This window comes from Pagrus major, chromosome 17 (assembly GCF_040436345.1).
Source record: "Pagrus major chromosome 17, Pma_NU_1.0".
Lineage (NCBI taxonomy): Eukaryota > Metazoa > Chordata > Actinopteri > Spariformes > Sparidae > Pagrus > Pagrus major.
Window position 1 is genome coordinate 27794773 of NC_133231.1, and position 22945 is coordinate 27817717.

The 22945-nt window shown below is 41.0% G+C and overlaps 1 protein-coding gene across 1 annotated transcript in view; it reads right to left on the reverse strand.

Annotated features, from left to right (window-relative positions):
• thsd7ab (thrombospondin, type I, domain containing 7Ab) overlaps positions 1-22945 on the reverse strand; it is a 147154-nt gene that overhangs the window by 68833 nt on the left and 55376 nt on the right. Inside the window, exons 3-10 of the mRNA XM_073484541.1 lie at positions 20709-20957; positions 19303-19487; positions 13411-13479; positions 9196-9351; positions 6342-6545; positions 2572-2766; positions 2119-2157; positions 1775-1810 (exon numbers count right to left, since the gene is read on the reverse strand). Of these exons, the coding sequence (XP_073340642.1) occupies positions 1775-1810; positions 2119-2157; positions 2572-2766; positions 6342-6545; positions 9196-9351; positions 13411-13479; positions 19303-19487; positions 20709-20957 (1133 nt within the window). The remainder of the gene's footprint in view (positions 1-1774; positions 1811-2118; positions 2158-2571; positions 2767-6341; positions 6546-9195; positions 9352-13410; positions 13480-19302; positions 19488-20708; positions 20958-22945) is intronic.

Genomic DNA, 22945 nt, shown 5'->3' on the forward strand with positions numbered 1-22945 from the left:
CGACCCACAAGTGGCCCTAATGACTCTGAAACTGACCCCAACAAATGTCACATCATCATCATCATCATCATCATCATCATTAATAGTTTCTCCACTGAGATAGCTGGATGCTGGATAGAAATCTATATAAGCTCCTGAAAAGCACAAGTCTGAACACAGATAACTTTCTCCACAATCCTTCTGACCTTCATTTATTTAAGACGCCAACTACAGATACAGCTAGTATGCACCTATAAACACACATCTGTTCTCCCGATATAAAGTATCTGTTTAGAAGGTGCTACACTTTATCATTAATAAATGTTTATGCAATGAATTTTGTGAAGCAGTCTGGCTTCCACACAAAGTATTTAACTTTGTGTGCCACTGAGTTGGACTTCAAGGGGAAACCTGAACAGTAATTAACCGCCACAACTCCCAGGGGAAACAAATCATCATAGCAGAGGTACAGAGAGGTGCTTTGCATTCATGTTTTATTTTATTGTTACTGTTGGTATTGGTACTACTAAAACACTGCAGACATACTGGTGTGTTCACATACGGGGAGATAAGAGCTCTTTTCACGCAGACATTTTGGTTTTCTAGGGACTATTTATGACTGCAAGGCACAGGTCAGACTCTGAGAGCACTACTATGATGTGTACAACCTCCATCTATTGTTTTTCCCATTCCCCTCTCTCTGTGCCTGCCTGCCTCTCATTTCTCTTGTGAGTCAGTCAGTCAGTCATTCAGTTGCTGGGTCGATGTACTGAGAGAGCCCTCTGCGGCTTGGAGTAACTGCCGACACTTGGAGCTTTCAGCAAAGATTGAGAGGCATTGCGGGGCTGAGAGTCCTCCACACCTGTATTTTGCTGCTGGAGTTGGCACAGAGCCAGCTCCGTAATGAGCGGTGGTGTGCACACAGTTGGGCCTGAATCACAGACTGCCAACTCAGACAAATCTCAACCTAATGACTAGTGAGAATGACTACCTCTCTGCTCACTGCGCCATGCCAGCTTAGCTGACTAACAACATGGTGATGCTAGTCCCACCAGGAGCATGACACGGTGCCAAATGAACACGAACCGTTCCTGAACAATGACCCAGAAAAGCTGCATGTCAGACAATGGGGGAAATGCGAAGCAGCTTACAGGAAACACAGGCCACATGATGGGGTTACAAACAAGGCCAGCATGTGAGATATTTGAATGTGTTCATGTTTGCAGGATAGATTACAGTTTGATGGCTCATTCACAAAGAGCCGGAGCAAGTGGCACTTAGCATTCATCTTGAATATCATTCAACTGATGGCTGTCAAACAGTAAATGGCACTTGGGTGATTACTGGTCCCACAATAATCACCATGGAATTAAATGTAAGCAGTTAGCTGAATAGATCATTAATTAGGTTTATTAATGTTTTAATTTGAACGTAATTCTATGCCAACGTATTGGTGGTTGCTGATTTACATTAACCCTGTATGTTAAAAAAAGCTTTGAGTGGCTCCTTTAGTTTCAACATTTTCTTTTTCTTCATTAATATGCAACACAGGAGCTGTGAAATCTGCCAAGGAGCTCAAAATCTAATCAGATAATCTACTCTGCAGGGGGAAACCTGTGATGGAGATACAAAGCGTCTTTCAGGTATTGTTCTTCAGTGTGTGTGTTCATAAAAAAAAGTGTGTCTGAACAGGTAGCAGACTATAGTTTGATATGATTTCCTTTGTGTTTCTAGATCACTCTAAAGCTACGACAAGTACAGCCACTATATCTATAATCTAAAGTCAAAGATTTACCGAAAAGTTCTGGAAACTTTGGCACCCGTGAAAGACCTTCGATGAATACAGACATTACATATGTTAATGTGACAGGTGAGATATGCAGTACACAAACTAACACTACAGCAGAACAACAGAACAACAGCTAACATAATCAAGCTATTTCACACATGGCCACCAACAAGGCCTGACTGCATTACAACTGACTGAATAAATTCTAAATCAATTATAAGTTACCCTAAAGCTGTGTTGATAGTGCAGTTTTTACGAGTCAAAACAAGCTAACAATTTTAATTTGACTGTGAAAACACACGGCTAGAGGTTTAAAACAGCTACAAGCAGACTGTAATTACAAATGTTACCCTCCATCACTGTGATCCACGCCACAACCATTGCAGTGACTGTGAGGAAACACACACACACACACAGACACACACACACAGCCAGATAAGACAGAAGGAAAATGTTTGGAGACATGACAAAAATTAAGACAGACAGACAGACAAGTGGACGCACACAGAGATTTAGACCAGGGAGAACAAGCATATGCAGAGAAATGATCATAGAAACAGATAAAAAGTGAGTGTCAGGCGAGGAGACGGACCAACAGAAATAATCACCAGGACAGATAAGCAGACTGTTTGAGATAAGGACAAATGCACATGCAGACAAGTGTGAAATCCAGACATTCAGTGAGTGACAGCAAAGGACGACTTGAAAGGCCATGACTAAGCCAATATCCAGGCCTAATCTACATATATTTCCATACAAGATGGTGCAGGAGACTGTCGCACTGTCGACAGGTGGAGACTCACCTTCCCCGGCGTTGTAAGCCAGAATTGAGCGTGTCCTCATCTGCTTTCCCTCGATGGTTTTGCTTGAGCAGGTCTGAGAACAAGTAGACCAGGAGGTCCAATCGCTGAGCACGCAGTCCCTCGAGCAAGGCACCTCACAGGGCACGGGCTCCAGAGCCGGGGAGGACGAGCAGAGATTTCTGTCCACCTCTTCTCCTGAAGAACACAGTGATAGAAAATAAAAACCACCAAGAGGAAGACAGGAAGGACAGCCTGAAGCTACATTTTAATGTAAAATATACTTATAACATCTCTCTACATTGTACAATTCACTAATAGCAAGGGAACAACGTGGTAATATTTTGGGAACAACACAGTAGATTCACATGATTGGGTGGCAAAACTTAAATTGAACCCAATAATAGGGGTATATCAGAGAAATCTCAGAATAGGGTTGCAATAGCATAAGATTCCACGGTTTCACAGTATCATGGTATTTTCTGGCCCTAAAAAGTCAAAATATAGATGTGTTTTGCATTTCTGTCCTTTGGTTTATGGTTCATAAAATGTTTAAATTCCATATGCGTCCAGCCCTTTCAGTTTATTTCAAGTAATATAGTCCAAAATATAAGAGTTTTATGTTGAAAGCTAAAACAGGTGGTTTTGCATTTGTTTCAGGGTAATTATAGTCAAAACTTCATATGCATTTATGGGCCAAGTTTGTTTCTCAGAAACTGCCATCTGTGCCTCCAGGCGATAGATTACAGTCATTTTAGAGGAAGTTTGATTGAATTACATAAAAATAATAAAATTAATATTTGGTCCAAGGAATTCTCTTGTGATAGTAAAAGTACTGCACTGATATTAGCCAATTATATGTCCCCATGATGTAAAAAATTAGCCCAACACTACCTTCTTTTTTTTTTTTATTTAAAAATGAATATTATTACCAAGATATCCTCATTAGTCTGACCGCTGTAATTACCTCTTAATCACCATGTTTTTGTCACCGAGCTACAGTGCAAATTCTGGGGTCTTTGACAATTTACTTGTGTACACCGTTTTATGCCCCTTAGTACATTCATAAAAGTATCTATCAACTGGGGAATACATGCTGAACCCATAACTCCAGGAAGACAGAAAATTAAAATTACCTCATGCATTGCTGAGTGAAACCTGTTGCTTTTACTTGCCTATTGAGGATAGAAAAGGTGGAAACTTGGGTAATGAGAATAAACTGGAAGGCTTAAAGATTAATTGAAAGAAATAGATTATCACCCTCAAACTACACTTCAGTCCAGAGACTGTTGGAGCAGCTGGGAAAATGAACAGCTGTGTGTCTTAATTGATGGCGCAATGTCAAGCACACAGCTCAATTGAAATTGTAGAGGCGTGCTTGTTTTCTTAAGCCGCCCGTTGTCCCTAGGACGACTTAGGAAGGATATATTCCAAATTGGCATGAGATTCGACTTGGCATCCTTTGACCGAGCTATGTGGCTGGTAAAGAAATCTGCCACATGAAGTGGAAATTTGAAGGAAACAATAAAAGCATAATACAAAACTATTTACTAAACAACGTTGAGAGAGTAGACATTCCAGAAAAGGTTGATTTAATGAAGCAGTGATTCATCTTTTATGTTTGATATCAAGCAATCTTGAACCAAACCAGGTTTGCAAACATGATGATTAATTTCATGAGGATGGAGGTGGAGTTGACGGACAGCTCACTGAAAGATTTATGGACAATATTAATGTAACTGAATAAATTACAAAGTCAGACAGTTATTTCCTGCTGTCTCTTGGCCTCTTCAGGCTGATAAATTGCTTTGTGCAACTTCAAATCCAAACTCAACCTTATTTAACTAACTAACTAAACACTAGAAATAGCAAAAAGCATTCTAGGCACTGACACATCTGATGTTTGGAGTTGATCCAATATTTCTTGTTTTCTGTGATTCACCACAGAAATAATTCAACATGTTTCACTTGTGTTTTCCATATTGATATGACGGCTGATTATGACCCCGTTTTATGGATTATCGGTAGAATATTCATATTGGTGCACTCTTGACTCGGCCCATCTCCATACTAAAGTGGCACTGAACATGGCAAAAGCAAACTCACATGGGACTCCAACATTTTTACACCGTCGTTGATGATGTTTTATTAATGAGCTCCCTGCATCGGCCATAAGTGGATTATATTAACCCACATACTCATCTGCGTTGCTTCAAGTGCTGCCATGAACCATGCAGAGAATATTTTCTCCTGTAAGTGATGCATACATCGAGGAAAATGTAAAGCTTTTAATGGTTGAATTGAAATTTCAAGCAGAGGAAAATTGCTCGAGCTTCAAAAGTCAGACTGGGCCTGACTTTGCATTAAGATGTCACTTTGACAGATATGCAGTGAACCAGTCATGACTGAACTGAGAAGGCACGCAAATAAGAAGTGACAAGGGACCCCGGCAGTTTTTTCAGGCTCACACAGAGAAAAACATGAATGAACAGAACACCCACTATGAGAGGAAAACCTCCATGCTCAGTGTGCAGAGAAGACACAGCTCTCTGCCTAAGTGGGCAGGCAGTCAGCAAGGGGAATATCAATAGCCAGTTTCAATAACGTTTGTATCGACCTTCGCCTGTTGTCTGGGGCCCGGCTGTGTGGCCTTTTCTTTTATGACTGGGACACACTTGGAGAAAATATACAGCTGACATTGCAGTGAAAAATCTCTGAGGCGAAAAGCGGAGTGAAAACCCAAACAGAACAAATCAATTTTCATCAGATGAGGGAGTGAAGGTGTGTGTGTGGTGGGGTGGGGATCAATCAACTGAAGTCAGGGGAGAAAGAACAGTGCAGAGTCTCTGTTAACTCCATCACTACAGGCCACCGCTCTCCAACGGACCAACTTCACTGAATACCTGCAGTTAATGCAAGAAGTGTGATTTGTGGGAGACGTTAGAAGGACACATCAAGTGCATTAAAGGCAAAAACATGAACAAAGTCACCGCACGGGATCGTAAAATGAAGATTTACTGAGTACATTTGGAACAGAATTAGATTCCAAGAGCCGCAGCACTTTCTAACTTTACATGCTGAATAAATATAAACGGTATGTAATCTACACCGCGCTGGAAAAAAGCAACTGAATAAAAATCGATACTGTGTTGTACCTTATTTTGCCTGGCACTTGTCCACAACCTGAAGGCAATAGAAAGTCTGGAAAGCATGTCTGCACCATCGCCCCTTGTATTAAAGATTTACAGTAATAAAGAGTAGCAGTAAAAATCAGGAGCAGCAAAGGGCACAAGATACTCCAAGACTCAGGGCCATGGAGGATTGATTTGATTTAGTGTGAGTAAGGTTTAATTGTGCGTGCTGAGAGGAAGACAGTAATGAGAGAGACAGCGTGAGAGAGGAGGCGACGCTGAATCAAGCAAGCGTTAAAGTAGGAGAGGTTTAACAGGGGGGGAGACAGGAGGAGAGAGGAAGGAGGAGTGGAGGCAGAGAACTCCTCACAAAGTTGATGAATGGCAACCAGGAGTGCAGTCATGGAAATCTCCTCACGTACAAGGCTGTACAGCGGGAGGTGGAGGGTCAGTGGAGAGGTGACCTTGAAAAATATGGGATTTGCCACACAATGTGAGACCAGCACTTCTTCAAAGGGAATGGAGATGGGTCAAAAGCAGAACTCACTGGATGAGAAAGTAGAAAGTCGGAATTTTATTTCAAATTCAGTGAAATCCTCTTATCTATTAAAACAATGTGACTGAATCCCCCCTCCCCCTCACCGTTGCTGTTGACACACTGGACCTGTGCCAGCCGAGTGCCGGGGCCACAAGGCTTCTCATCATCAGGAATACACTCATCCAGGCCGACCAGTTGCCAGTCGTAACAACTGGGCTCGTCACAGGGCACCGCCTCCACCAGGTGCGGGCAGTTTCCAGGTCCTCCTGTTGGCTCGTTGGTGATCCGTCGTCTTCTCAGTTTAAAACCTGCATCATGGCAACAGAGTATAACAACAGTCACCACAGTGACAGACCCTGAAACTGTTCTATATTTAGAATCAAGTGTTAACATGTCTCATACATCTTATTCTGCCTTACATTCACACTCCACTACATATCAGAGGGGAGTATTGTACATTTTACTCCACTACACTGACAGCTTACTTTTCAGATTAAGATTCTAAGATTAGGATTTTGTAGGAATTTGCATATAAATCATTGTGATACGCTCAAAACTAATTGTTGAGGATTAAATTAAAGAACCTCAGTCATCAAACGAGAACCTCGAGCAAGTCCAGTTGCCTTTGTCCAACACTCAGACATTAAATGGTTCGGATTGTTTCCAACTATTAAGACTTGAAAACAGTGTCAAGTTGGGGCCCACTGTCACAGATGTCTATGATAGCAGCTCCAACAAAGACAGATTTCACCTCTACACTTCTTTGGTGGTTTCATTTAAATAACTCTTCACAGATGTCAAATTATACACTGTTTCACAACAAAATCAAAAAGAGAGGAAAGTGAAACAAACATCTGCATAGTAGATCTTTGTTTTCCTTCATTGCTCTCCCATTCATTATCTCATGACCCCTCTGTTTTATCCTGTGACTCTTTATAGGAGCCCGACCCCTAAATTGGGAACCACTGGACTAAATTATGAGTGGATGCACACTTGATACGGTTGGCGGCCGTATTATCTTGAGTAACCGGGTCATGATTTCTGCTGTTGAGTTTTTCAATTGTCTTTATCTGACACTTCAAGCACCACAGGCCGAGTGCTATCTAGTCCCATTATATTCGAGAGAAGGCAGAGATCTCTGCGACCGATAGCTCCAAAATTTAGCAACTCACACCAAAACAGTCTTAATAGCTAATATCACTAGAGGTTAGAGGAAAAATATGTGTTTTTGATTTTGGGGTGAACTTTGGAATTAGTATTTTTACTTAAGCAAATCATTTGAGTACTCATTCAAGCATTGATGATAGATGTTCTGGATTAGCTTGGTTTGGTTTGATGGCTGACTTGATGAGACAGCTCATTAATACTAATGAGGAAAAAACCTTGATGATTTCCCCACATGGACCGAGCACTCGAGGCAATCAGAAGTCCTACTCCGCCCATCTTGTTACAGTACGAACTGAGTTTTTACCTCCAGTAACGTTACAGATGAGCAGTCATTATGCACATATGACCAATAAATCAAGTCAGGCAGAAGTTGGCCTGTGACACTGACGTTGATCACTTAATTGCTCTTTCACATACATCGCATTAAATTATGTTTAATTTTGCATGAACATTTTACTCCACTCAGACTATAACTGCACTGACTGAACAATTGCTACCTACTGATACAACAAAAGGTACATTTTGTGCTGAAAATGTCTTGTCAATGTGGCTGCAGGACCGTCTACAGAATGGTATGTTTCCTATGTATTTTTAACAAGATGTCCTACTACCAGAGACATTCAATCATTAACTATTCAGTGTTATTCTCGGAAGCTATGTGGCCATACATAGCTAGTTTAAAATTGAACAACACGTAGAAAAACTATAATGAATATCACAGACTAATGATCGCTTACAGACTCAACAATCATGTTTATACAGTATCTCAATTATGTTGTTTTATAAAAAAACATAACAGTGTCAGATAGAGCATAGGCAGCATTTACTTCACTGGAAAAAGAAATATGCTTAACCATAGTTTTTGGGTTGCTATAGCGCAGAGCATCCAGATGAAGGTAATTAAAGTTTATACGTTATAATATATTATATTCACATTCATTTGAATACATCGGTAAAATTACTGGAAGCAATAAGAAGGAACGAAGAAAGTTCATTGTTGTTTCTCACAGAGTAAAACTGTCAGTATTCATATCAGATGATGGAAAAATTACTTTCAACATTTTTATTATGTTTAATAGAGCAAAAAAAAAAAAAAGAATTGGTGGGTGGTGGTGGTATTTAGAAATTAATTAAGGAATTTAATTGGTCTGAGATACTGGCCATTATCATCTTTTACTAACAATAAAACCACAATAACTGTTATAAATTCATCTTTAAATGAATTTATAAAAGTATGAAAGTATAGAAAATATTCACGCTCGTCAGGAGTTCAATGACTTTGTGTTTCCATTCAGAGTTTTGGGCTCAACCTAACGGGAATCCGAAGGTGAATTTATGTAAATCCTCCATTTGAACCAATAGCTTTTCCAGTTCGGGATCAATATGTGGAATTTGTTACCTGCAGTACTCAAAATGGATCCCGACGGATTAAAATTAAACAATTTTTTTAGAGGGATCGGTTCATGTTTTCATGAATGATCTGATGCTTCTTGTTCCATTGTTTTGTTTTACAGTTTGTGTCTCGTTTTGTTCTGTCTGTTTTTTCTTCTATGTATTAATTGTTAAATTTTTGTTTGTATTGTCTCTTGTGTATTTGTTGTTGAGTTTTATGTTTCATGTATTTTAAAGGCTCATCTAGGGAAGGGAATTGCAAATTAGCCTAGGCTGTAAATGCTGAGATGTGTAGCATCAGTTAATGCTTCATACTTTTCCCTGTACAAATAAACATTACATAAATAAATGATTCTAATGCTTAAAGCACCATTAAACCATCAAACCATATCTTCGTACCTTTCTTTCCAGCCTGGTCGTCACAGTTCTCGAAGGTGCACGGCCCCCAGGCCCTCCACGGTGACACCTCGCAGTCGATGGGACAAGGGATTTGGCACAGCTGGGACCGGTTGGGGATCGGACCCTCGCACAGCTTGTTTTCCACTGGGCGGGAGGCTGTGCCGATGAACAAAAAAGGGAGCACAAATAAGACACATTTAGAATGAAGCTGCTTTTCTTTGATCCTATTCTGGTTTGTCTTTATGTGGGTCTTTTTTTTTAATTTAACCAGCATTACAATCAACAGGAACAAGGGATACAATAATGCTCATTTACTTTTATTCCTGGCAGTACAGTCCCTTTAGAGAGCAGATGAGAAGCACAGCGAAAAAACAAAACATGCCTGTGAAGTAGACACTATTATGCCTTTGTTTTGTTTATCGCCTCCCTGTTAGCATGTCAGAATGATAAATTAGCAATGATTATCTCATGCAGTGCCTTGCTAGAAACATAAAACGCTGTGGAGCTTGGCCCACCGACTCTCAACGGAGACAGGAGAGAGGATGCAACAATACAACAGTCAAGGTGTAAGGGAACAGTAATGTCTTGGCTCATGTTTATTCCATGAGGTGTAATTTGGCATCTACTTCCCCTCGCCGTGCCATATTGGCTTTAGAGAGCCTTTTTCATGATACGACGGGTAAGCCCATGCCTGTCTGAACTCACACTGAGGAACTTTGTCGAAATAAAAAGCAGAGATGCTATCGCCATGCAAGGCACAGCTCTGTGACAACTGTGCAGAAAACATTTCTACATGTCTGCTGAACCGTGCCACGATAAATAAACTTGATGTGTGGCGTTCATGCATTTATGCATGCGTATACTGTATGTATGCATAACTGTCATTATAAAGTGGTGCGGTTGTATTTTCAAGAGCTGTGGATTCATGTCTTTTTTCCCTTTTTCGAGTTTTTATTCAATACTAGATGGAGGAGATTGACAGGAAATATGAGGACAGAGAAGGAGGAAGTGGATTTGATGAGCGATAGCAAAACTGACAGCCAATCAAAATCCATCCGAATTTAAAGGGCCATAACTTAGCTTTGGGGACATTTTTCTACAAAATAAGGTTGCAAGAGTGTTTATAATATCAATTAAAGTGGCTGTTATGTGGTATAGGCCTTACATGACTAATTTGACATTTTGTGAATGCATGTATTTGCTGAAAGTTAGATGAGAAGATTGATACAACTCACATATCTGTAGGTTAGAAATTAAGCGACACGCCAGCACCTGGTTAGCTTAGCTCATCTTAGCATAAAGACTGAAAACAAGATGAAACAGCTAGCATGGCTCACTAATTAACCCGTCATATCTAGTTTGTTTAATCCACACAAAAACCAAAGAGTCCAAACAAAATTTTGGTTGGTTTTATTGCAGGATTATTTTACCTTTGGACAGAGCGAGGCTAGCTGTTTCCCCTTTCTTCCAGTCTTTGTGCTAAGCCATCTGGTTGTAGCTACATATTAAACAGAGTGATATGAAAGTGGTTTAAATCATGGTCTCATCTCTGATTCCCAAAATGTTGGCTTATTTCTTTAAATCAGTGGGTCAACAGGGCACCACCTTGATGCTTCCTTGGTAATAAAAGTGAGTTCTGCTCATTCAGCAGACCGATTGAACCCCCTGCCTGGAGCTCCACAGTTTGACTGACACTGCCAAACCTTTTTCCTTTTCTCAGCTACACACATACAGAGCAATCACGAAGAGCTGTGTATATGGATCCAGTTTAATTCTCAAATGCAGATCAAATGCTAATGAATAACCTTTAAAACTGCATAAAATATAGAGACATTTTATTTTAGTGAGACAGACTTAATAGGAGCTGAAACCTGATATCTTCACTAGGACTATAATTTATAGTCTTTTCATTTCATTTTCATTTCATTTTCTATGCTAAGAGTCATTTCAAGAGGTGCATTTCAGAAGAAGATATCAACCACAAGAATAATTTAACGCTGAAAAAAAATTCTTATGAAAGTGATCTTGTAATAGACAATTTAATATCAAGCACAATTTCCTCAAATCAATATGACCTCTCTAGAGAGTTTAGTGTTGTTTTCATCTCCTGTAATCAACTCATGACACCGCAGGGCTCACTGGACAATTGTTAATGTAGGTAGACTTTGCTTCATTTTAATTTGATGGAAAATATTGAATATTGAATTAGCATCTTTTGTTGTGTGTGTTTGGGGTATTACAAAGTTATTCCTCCAGCAAAAGAAAATCCACCTCAGTCTTAAGACTTCAATTATGGCATGAAAGTTTGAAAAACATAGAAGACTTTTGTCTACAAGCAAACGGACGGATTGATCTCAACTTTTTAAGTGCTGAGTGATACATTTCAAATACACCAGATATTTAGTTATTCAGATTAAAAGATCTCGTCACATGTTCAACCTGAGGCACTTTATTGCCTGTATTCAAACTGTTCCTACAAGACATCTGAGAGCTTAAAGTCTCTCATAGTCAGGGGAGCGAATCATAATTCCCTTGGAACTGTACAGGGGAAGGCAAGTGCGGCTTTTGAAATGCAAAATGCTTAATTCCTCCTACAAATACACTGAAAGTCGAATACTGAGTTTGCTGAGCCACTGTTAATCCAAGTCTTATTGGGGAACTACACTTCCTTCAATCTTTTAACATCAATCCTCTTGGGGATACAAAATTGAGGACCAACACCGAGTATTGAAGAGAGAGAGAGAGAAAAAAACCTCTCTCTATATCCTTCTTCTCTATTAGTCCATTTTATAGTGTGCTCTCCAGTGAGTTCATTTTTCTATTGTGCTCAACTGACAACGGAGGGAAAAATCCCTCATGCGAGTGTGGCTTACTGTCTGCAGTGGTGGAAAATGTCTCACATCTCAATTTCCATATTCTGTTTGTGGAGGAACAAAGTTTTTTCTCACAGTCCCTTCAAAGCAGCAACTCGTCTGCCCGGGTTTTTTATGGGAGAATACAGAACTTTGTTGTAATACTACTTGTCCCTTTGTAGGATTTGGCAACAATCCCGAACATCCTGCATAAAGAGAAGCTTTGTGTTGTGTACATTTAACATCATCATAAATATACATTAAAGTATTAGAGTATTGAGGGGGACATTCGAAGTGTTGTTAAAATCAATATTTTAATTATTATTATATGTTTTTCCCTTTTGTGATCCATTGTTATGTTAAAAAGAGGCGAGGAAACAAGGAGAGACGAAGAGGAAAAGATAAGAGAAGAAAGGAAAGGAAAGGAGAAATTAGGGAAGGATAGGAGAGGTCAGAAGAGGACAAGATAGGCGAGGAGGAATGAGGAGAGGTAACAAGGATTGAGCAAAGGAGGAGTAGAGCGGAGGAGAAGAAAAATTAAGAGTGGAATCAACGACGGAAACAGGAAAAGAGAGGAAACATTAACAGAAGGGAGGAGGGGGAACAAGGAACGAGGGGCGGAAAGGACAAGAAATAAAGCCAGAGGAGATGGGAAGAGATCAAAAGGAGAGGAAAAAAGAGGACAGGAGAGGAGAGGAGGAATGAGGAGAGCAGAGGACAGGAGACAACGGAAAGAGAAAAGGGGAGATGAGTATATGAAATGATACAAGGATAGAGCTGAGAGGAAAGGAAAGAGGAAAGGACAAGACAAAGATAGAGGAGATGAGGACAGCGGATATCGAGAGGAAAGAAGAGAATAGGAGAGGACACAATGATACAGGTCAGGAGAAGGGATGAGAAGAAGAAGGGATGGGAAGAGAGGAAACACGTACGAAAATGAGAAATGAGAGATAAGCAAAGGAGATGAAACAGGAATAGAGGAGAGTAGAAGAGACATGGAAAAGGGAAAATAAATAAAAAGGAAAAGGAGAGGAGAGGAGAGGAGAGGAGAGGAGAGGAGAGGAGAGGAGAGGAGAGGAGAGGAGAGGAGAGGAGAGGGAGGGGGAGAGTAGAGGATGAAAGGATAGAGGAGAGGAGAGGAGAGGAGAGGAGAGGAGAGGAGAGGAGAGGAGAGGAGAGGAGAGGAGAGGATGAAAGGATAGAGGAGAGGAAACAAGGATGGAGGAAAGGAGACTGACATTGAGAACGTGGAGAGGAGAGAAAGAGGAATACTTACAAAAAAAAAAAAAAAAAGGAGACCTGGGAGGCGTAAAGCAGAGGGAGAGGCTGGGGCTTCGTTATCAGTGTGACTAAAAAGACCTACCTGTAATCTGGAAGGTGATGGAGAGGAGAGGGGGGACACTAGGCTTCTGCTGTCTTTGGGTCTGACCCGCTGCAATTACAGGGGAGATACCGCTATTAGCTACGCACACACACTGGGGAGACGGAGGCACTATCAAACAAACACAGAGAGTAACAGGAAGCACAAGAGACAGGCAGAGACTAATGCAACAGCAGGAGAGGCCACAGAGAGCTGGGCCTCACATCCCGGGCTTGTTTACAATAAACTGCTTTAAGAACATGATTAAATCTGTCTTTTATTATCTTTGGTCTGAGCAATAGTGGAAGTTTTTTTTGTGCATCATTTATTTTGAGCCACAGTTTACGATCAAAGGCCACATGCACTTTTGGTGACCATGTCATGCGATCAGGTTGGAGATTTTGGTGTTTGCAGTCAAAATAAATCAGATTACAGTCTTTTTAACTTCAGAGCGACAGACGTATCGGCCCTAATTTACCTTGGTGCTTTTCATGGCAGCTAATTAACTCAGCTGAATGTCAGTGTCAGTCCACATTGTAAATTTGTCTTTATAGGCTTTCCAGGTATTTAATGGAGTAGGTCAACATTTTTATGCTCATTCGCCGTCTTTCCAAGATTGGAATGAAAAGATCAATATCACTCTCATGTCTATGTGTCAAGTACAGAGCTGGAGTCAGGATGTCTAAAGCCTAGATTAGCATAAAAAATGGGAGCAGGGGAAACAGCTAGCCTTGCTCTTTTCAAAATAGACCTCCCAGCAGCTGTAAAGCTGACTAACTAAAGGTCCAATATTGTAGAAAGTAAGATTCTCGTGTCTTTTTTGATTATAAAGCAGGTCTAGGTGCTGGTATAGTCTCGGAAAGCCATACCTATTTCTACAGCACTGCACCCCTAAAGTGCTGGATAAAGGTCTGGCAGCATAAATTCACATTCAGGTATGGGGGAAAAAACACTTGTTTGCATGTTTCTCAACCAATCACAATAGTCTCGGGGGAGTTAACCCTGGATGCAGCAACGGTGTCCTGCAAAATAGTGTCGGGGGAAACATGGTTTGCATGCAGGGAGGTGAGCCCTGGCATTAAAATGGCTAAATCTCTGCAAAAGAAAATGTGACAGCTGCTAGCTTGTTTATGTTCGTGCCGTTAGCGAACATGTTAATGTTAGAGTAACTTGCCAGTTTCAGTGTGCAGGTTAATAGCTTGGAGGTTGTTGTTGTTCTTTCATGTAGCGATGGGGTTTTGAAAACAGCACATGCAGATAGCAGAAGGAAGGAGGGGGGGATAGGCGGCCCATCACATACTTTAGACCCCAAACAGTTTACATCCCAGTCAGACTGGGTGCAGTATGAATACTGTAAAAGCATCCGCAGAGAAACACACACAGCCAGTATTCAGAAACTGTGCCTTCAAACAGGCCGTCAGAAGTTTTGTAAGGTTGTGATGACACAATTATACAGTCGCCGTCCTCAGCCACACCTCCAGCGTGGCCGTGATACTTTAACCCAGTGAGTGGTGCCTGCTCTGTGAGAGCCGGCCAATCAGAGCAGACTGAGCTTTTCAGGAGAGAAAAAGAGAGGCCTTAAAGAAACAGGCAACAAGATGGCGTGTTCAGACAGAGGGTGAATAGAGGTGCTGCAGCAATGAAAAGTATGTCTAAATTAATTTGTTTTTTGAACACTAGGGCATGGAAACATGTGATTATAGCATGAACCAGAAAATAAGCATAGCATGGGACCTTAAAGGTGCACTATGTAGTTTCGAGGGAGTTATTAGCTTAAACTATGTCTTGGCAAACAAGCGCCAAGAGTAATGACTGTATGTACGATCTCAAACTCTTGTTGTCATAGCGAGGTTGCCATATGCCAGTGCTATTGTACCCGTGCCAAAACTAAAACCCATCTGGCAACCCACACTGTAACTGAAGACGCTACATACGTAAAAGCACTACCTGGATGAATAACCTTTGTTGGGTCAAGAAAAAGCTTGACTAGTAACCTGCACTAAAATCACAAATTGTTTATTTTACATTTCTGTTCACATACTGATTAAACAAACAACACACACTGCGTAAATAAGACCACTTAAAAGATTTGACAGCCAGGCTAGCTCTTTCCCCTTGCTTGCAGTCTTTATGCTATGCTATAAGTGTTGAACTATTCCTTTAATATCTTCTGTCATCTGGAAAGTGATTTTGGTGCAACCTGAGCTCTAAAAGCTACTGTTCTATCCTGCAATGACAGGATGAACTTGAACATTTCTAATAAGCCTCCCCAGATACACTCAGTGTCATTACACTTTTTAAAGGAATTTTGAGTCAATCTCAAATCTTAAATAGTTGGAAATGTGACCAAAATGTCAACTCCCATAAGGTTTGGAGAAGTGCTTTAGGCATCTATATGCTCCAGCTGAGCAGACCCAAAGATACACAGCCTTAGATGTGGAAGTGCCGGATGACATTACTTAGGCTGCGATACTGATCTGGGGTCATATGGGAACTACTCCCCCATAAAGATTAAGGTTAAGATTTAGGAGGTTGTAAGCTGATTCCAGATCTTGGCCTGAGGGGATCTTCCGCCCTTTTGCATGGTGATATTTATGCATGAGAGAGGAGGGAAGGAGAGCGCTGGTTGCAGGAAACTTCACTGAACCACTGTCTACCTCTCTGTCTCAGTGGTATGCTGGAAGATTACCCCCCAATGGAGGGAAGAGAAATCCTGCGCCAAGAAGATAAGAACATTGTGCATGTGTGTATGTGTGTGTGTGTCTTCACACAAGTCACGCACATTTCTGCAGAGGCAGCCCTAGCAGCACCACTATCAACATGTTTGATATATGAACCTTTAACTGTATCTTAACAGAGGTTATAGGCGCCTCAGTGTGTATGCTTGTTCCAGTACTCTGTGATCTCACTCGCCCTATAGCAATTTAACTGGAGGCCAGAAAGAAGGAGACAGACAGACAGACAGAGGAAATACAAACTCATAAGGTCTACATAAAACATCACTTCATATATATATACAACATTCTGTGTCTTTTGATCTTTAACTTGGTTCCCAGACTCATTATTCTTTAATTAGAGCTGATGCACAGAGAGTCAAAGGGCTACCGATCAATTCAAACTCTGAGAAACAATGTCTGGGCGTAGAAAATGCTCTGCCAGCTCTTCCTTCACAAGTCATCTATCATGAATTTATTCAACATCACATAAGATAAATTTAGATCAATATGAGAACCCTTCAAGAAATGTTAAAAACAAAATGTATTCCTGTAACACAACAGTGAGTTAGCTCAAAGGCAGTTCATCAAAGCTAAACATCAGGATTGGTCTGCATCAGCTACTAAATAAATTTAGTGCATGTTCCTTCTTTGAGTTTCTAGTAATTACAAGCTTGCGTTGTGCGAAAACTCTACCTTAGTGCTTGGTTAACTAGTCGCTATTAAACATATGCAGCACCACCTAATCAGATGGTTTAAGGGTGGCATGCGTTATATATTAAACTTACTGACAGTACTTTGCACATCTAGGTATCTCTGAAAAATGTGTTTAGAAATCATTCAGTCACGAATAAGTGGGAATTATCTCATTATACAAATCTAATGTATTTGTTCATTGAGTTTAACTTCATTAGCATAACGTTTTATACTTTGAGGCACATTGTGTTATTTTTTGAAATGCGATTTCAAGTTTAAATCTTTAATCAACAGCATTTATTAAGTGTCAGGTCAGATATCTTCCCTGAATTAACTCTGATACTCTTTAGTCTAAACAAGTCAAGTATTGGCTAGGCTATCTGTTTTTCGAAAATTTCGACTAATGGCTTTCTGATGGTAAATTATTGTAATTGTTTTCATTATCATTTTATGTCATTTAAAAAAAAAAATGTCTTACTCGATTTACTGTAAAGAACATTGTGACTATATTTTTGAAAAATTCTACATAATTAAATTATTACTAGTGATTGGTTGGAGTAAAATACACTCTTCTCCTGAAGAGGAAATGACAAACTTGTACACAATGTCAGACTGAATAATTGAATGCAAACTCAACAACAGTTCAGACCACTTATCAGGATATAACCTACAGCTTATCTCCACATATCCACAACTTACACTAAACCCCGGCAGCATGGATAAAGTGCACCCCAAGCACTGAGTGTGCGTGAGAGGAACAGCTCTTCACATTTGGCACAAGTAAAGAGTGGGCATCTCACCACCTCTTAGACTTTGCCACTCACGCAATCAGCACGGTTGGTCTCCATAAGCTTAGCCTCAACTAATGTCTTTAACGCCCTCTTTAAGAGGGCAGCTTTGACTCTAAGCTGGCTTGACAAGTGTCAGAAATGGAGGCCTTTGCACTTGTGACCAATGACAGTCTCAGCAGGTCACACGAGCAGACAAATCCCTGTTCTAAATTACTCCTGATTTGGTTTAAAAGGAAAACATGGCGGGGGGTAAGAGTCTGGTTAAATGTTCAACAGGAAGATTGAAGCTGACAATGTGGCCACAGAGGGATATTTGAAAAACAGAAGATTCAAAAACATACTACAGTAACTATTAATGCAAATGCAATATTGTACATCACTGTATATTTGGACATGAACTGAGTCAACATGTAGGCTTTTATCTGTTGAAAGCATTTGATATGTAATTATCTGCTACACATCCACCAGGGGACTGCAGTTCTCATATACTGTGTGGAGGGTTGGAGGATGTAAGTTGTCATGTAATAGTGCTTGATCAAATTTATTTGAGTTACACCAGAGAGTTCAACTGATTTGTCTCAGGCTATGCTGCGTGCTGCTGTAAGATTTGATATATGCAACTGCAGTGTTGGCTTTGGTGTCAGTAACGAAGGAAGATTAGTTGACAGCCTCCTGAGATCAATACAACTAAAATGTGTGATGGGCCGAAAGCAATTTTCAGAGTTAACTAGTAATATCAAAATCAAAGAAGATAGTGGAAATGGCTACCATACCAGTGATTGTTGTTCGAGTCTGCATTTGGTGAAACCACAGGATATTTTGCTGTGTTTGTAGTGACAAAACGGAATATTTGATGAGATGTTGGGACATTTCCTGCCTTGTTTGTGCCGACAAAACCAGGTATTTTAAGCCAAAACATGATCTTTTTCCTAACACTAACAGAACCATAAGTTTCAACATAATGTATATTTATGTTAAAATATATCCAGCACGGCCCTGAAAACTTGCTTCTTATGAGCGATATCGAGAAATACTAAAGATCCGGAGCCAAGTTTTCAGGGACTTCAACACTGCGCTAAGGGTCCATATGGTGCAGATTATTTCCCTCTCTAAGTCTGTCTAGACTGAATACAAGGCACATCTTATAGGCAGTGTGATTGCATATTAGGTCAATGCAAAGAAGTGAGTGGGCACAAACAGATGCAAATTTGCTCTGGAGGGCGCGAATGGAGGTGAAGATGCGTCCTCACAAGTTCAACACGTTTCACCTTGAGGAAAAAGGCTGAGCTTTTCACATTAATGAATGCACTGAGATACTGAGCGTGTTAAGGAGAGGTGTGAGGAGGAAAATAACGGAAAGAACTTTTATAGATCAGTCTGAGGTTGAGTCACAAAAATATAACAGGCACGCATATCAGTGCTCCCTCTTTCCCAGATTTAAAATCTATAAACCTCACTGCTTGGAACTCATTGGGATCATTTGTGCAAGTTAACATGAGGTCAGACTGTAAAATAACATTGACAAGGACATTGTATCTAATGCTGATACTATGTGCTATACTTTAAATCTATATACATCTAATTTCAGTGTGATAATATCGGGTTTAAACTCAACTATGCAGGGTAGGTTGAGTCAGTAAATGGAGGTAGTTAATAGGAACATCCTCATGGCATTGATGTTTGTTTTTTTTTACCTTTGTCTTTTTCTCTGAGGTCGTTGAGGTATTTCAGGAGCTCAGCGTTGGCCTGGACGCAGTAAACTTCCCTCGTCTGCAGGCCGCCCCCACAAAGTCCTGTCAGGTTGCTACGTCGACGGTCCTGTTGGCTCAGCAATGGGTCAACCCGGCAGTCGCTCCACTCTGTGGTTCTCCAGGTGTAACTACAGAGAAAGAGAACATGGAGGAGAGGGGACAGATGTACGACAGAGATAGAGTTCTGTGTAGGTGTGATGTAGTGTCAAAGTACAGCACATTGACAATCCTGCAGATCTAACTTTAGACGCAGAGATGTGTTGCATAGTTACAACCAGTTTAGTCATCCTGTTTTTCTGAGAAGTGACAGCATGAGAGCACTTTCAGTGATGTGGACAATTCACTGGACCACTTAATTCAGCTGCTTCACCATTGTTTAACCAGTTAAACATTATTTACCCGACAGAATAACACGTGTCTTTGAAACCACTGTTCAAAGTCACACAAGTGACATCAGATTTTTGGAAAAATGATGATGAATACTTAATAGTCACGATCTAGAGGATTGTCATCACAGCAGGTAGTAATCTCATAATGTGGTGGCACAGTAAGAAGTGTCGGTCGACAATAAAAAATTGTGAAAGGAAACATTTTGGTCTGAGAAGATGATTTCTTTAAAAAAGTATTTTGGGCCAGTCTGACAGAAAATCAAACCCTCTCCAAGATGAGAGTATGGATATGTATTCTGGGAATAGCTTGCAAGGATGTTACAGGATAAAACTGAGGCAATGAAGGCCATCTGTGAGCCTATGTTTCGAATCTTTGTGTGAGTGTGTGTGTGTGTGTTGGTCTTAAATATCCTTGCAGTCTCCCTCCATTTGTCTCTACTTTGTACCTGGCACTGGCCCAAGCACTTATATGGATCTGTCTCCATATGCTATCTCCAACACAGAAGCACACACGCACGCACGCACGCATGCACACACACACACACACACACAAACACACACACACACACACACACACACACACACATACACACACACACACACACACACACACACCCATGGCCCACCCAGGAGGCAAATTAGCTTGGTGATGTGAGTAAAGGGAAGTCAACAGGAAGCTTGTGCAGCCTCAGCTAGGTTGAAAAGCAAATACATTGATTTTGCCTGAGCTTTACTGGAGTACAGAATGAATCTCTGTGGTGTGTTTCGTACTGTAGCAAGGTCTTCACAATGCTCTAACAAAGGGGGAGGGTATTATCACAACTTAACAATTGTATCCATGTGAAACATGAGCACCTGTCGAGTGCTACGCGACAAAAAACACATCTGAGCTTCCACTCAAATTCAAAAAGCCCCTGCTGTGCTTCCTGCCTCCCTCCCCCATCAACAGGAAGAACTCACGTGGCGCAGGGTGGCACGCCTTCACCCGCAGGTTCACACGACTCTGACTCCTCCAGCAGCGGGCACTCCGCCCCCTCGCCCACGGGAAACTGGAGCACCTGTCTCATCCGAGTGCGATTGCCTCGGGGAGACTCGGGGTCCACGCAGGTTTTGGAGCAGGGGCCCCACTCGGCCCAGTCGGTCACCTGGCAGTCTTTGGGCATAACGCAAGACTGGACGGTCAGCGGCAGGTCTCTTGGTGTGCACAGGCTAGAAAGGAAAGGATGAAATTAAACAGGTTAGAGAAGCTTTTCTCTGCTTGGAACTCAAACCGATGCAAGCCAACAAGAGGAAACATTCTATACTTGTAATGGGGACATTAAAGATTTACTCAGTCCAGGAAGTCACTGGTCCAGGCCAAGAAACTGTTAATAAGATGGATATACAGTGAGCTCTGAAGCTGCTGGTAGGCACATTATTTTATCTGCAGCAAGCACTGAGGCAGTCTTGCTGTTTCCCCCTGCCTCCAGTCTTTATGCTAAGCTAAGCTAATTGTCTGATTGCTGCAAATGGATACTGAATGTTCACATTTTACCAGCTGCTCATTTTTTGCTGGTGAGTGAAGCAACTCTACCAGCCATTTGCAGCATTAGGCTAGTGGCTGGTGCTAATTTTGAGGTCTGTCAGAGAGGTATCAATCCTCTGATCTAACTCTTGGAAATAAAGCAAACAAGCACATTTCCCAACATGGCAAACTATTTATTTTAATTTAAAGTTCATCCTCCATAGTGCCTATGTCCATCTATCACACCCACCAAACTCTGTCTTTCTGGGAGAAAAGAAAGTAAAAATATAAAAAGCAGCAAATGCTAACATTAAAATACAAGAAACCAACAAACACATTTTCTTCCCAACTGGTATAGTAGTTGGTGCTGCTGTCACAAAGACAACTGGATGGCTTTGTGTTTTCCTCACAATAGCAACGACCAACAACACAGGAAAAATGTGAGTTTTTAAATTAATTTAGTCAATAATGGAGACGTGAAAGCAGAGGGAAATGGTGCCAGTGTGACTGGATGGCCTGTCAGCCTTAATTTTCCTGGTATATTTCGTGCCCAGTGGCAGACAAAATAGATTGTTTGCTTATTCCTTAATTTCTGTAGTTTGACTTGCACTAAGTTACAAATCTAAGCTTGAGAATCAAATAAAAACAGTAAGCAAATAAGCCTTACAACTCTCCGAAGACTGATCCTATTATCTGTTTATTTTCCTCTGGCATCAGCTGGTCACAGAGCATATTCATGGCAAACAGAGTCATGCAGTGTGCAGCTTTCTGATGCCTAATTATGGTGACTTTAAATCTTTTGGTGACCTCTCGCTGAGATTTTAGTATCACTGTGCGAAGATGCCTTAAAGGTTTATGGCCTCGAACACGTTAGAGCAACAGATATGTGACACTACAAGTGGTGTGCAGGGCTTCACTTTTAACTCTCTGCCCTTGACTGGTGCCACATTTTGTCATTAGCTGCTCTCATTAGCATACACACTGCATAATCAGCTTCACATTAGGAGTAAAACAGGACTGGTGTGGCGTGGTGTGTGTGTATCCTCAAGTCTTAAGACAACCAAAACAACCTCTGATCAATCGCTCACACACATCTTTTGATCATCTAAATAGCATTTAGATGTAATGAATAACCCGTCCTCTTTGGGCCCCTACCGAATCATTAGAAATTTGTTCTGACTAAAGCCGACTGCTTTCTGCTGCTCAGTCTGGATGTCTTTCCCCTTGAGGCGTCGCAGCTGACGAGCTATTAGTGCTAATTACAGCTCTGCTTCATTTAGAAACCTCTCATTTAGACGTTGCCACCACACTTCACCTCCAGCAACTCAGACTTTTGGTATAAATGAGGAAATGTATGAGCTGAGTGTGAGCTGGGGTTTTTTTTTTCTTCTTTTAACTCCTGTGTCTTTGCAGATTAAAACACCTCTGCAGTCTTTGAAGTGGTACTTAAGTGACACTGTGAAAAATCTTAGATTTGTTTTTCTGCCAAACACGTTTGGTGTGCCAGCTCATTTTTACATTGAAGGGAAAACAATGAGGAATTTAAACAGTGAATGTGATGCACTGAGGGTGATGGCTTGATTTCCTGTCTCAGAAGGAACTTCTTGTGTTTTAAAAAGCCCCTAATGCAGCCAATGACCCATTTTCGCTGCAGCTGGATCCTTTGAGTCTTTGCCGTTTGTTGTGTGCATGC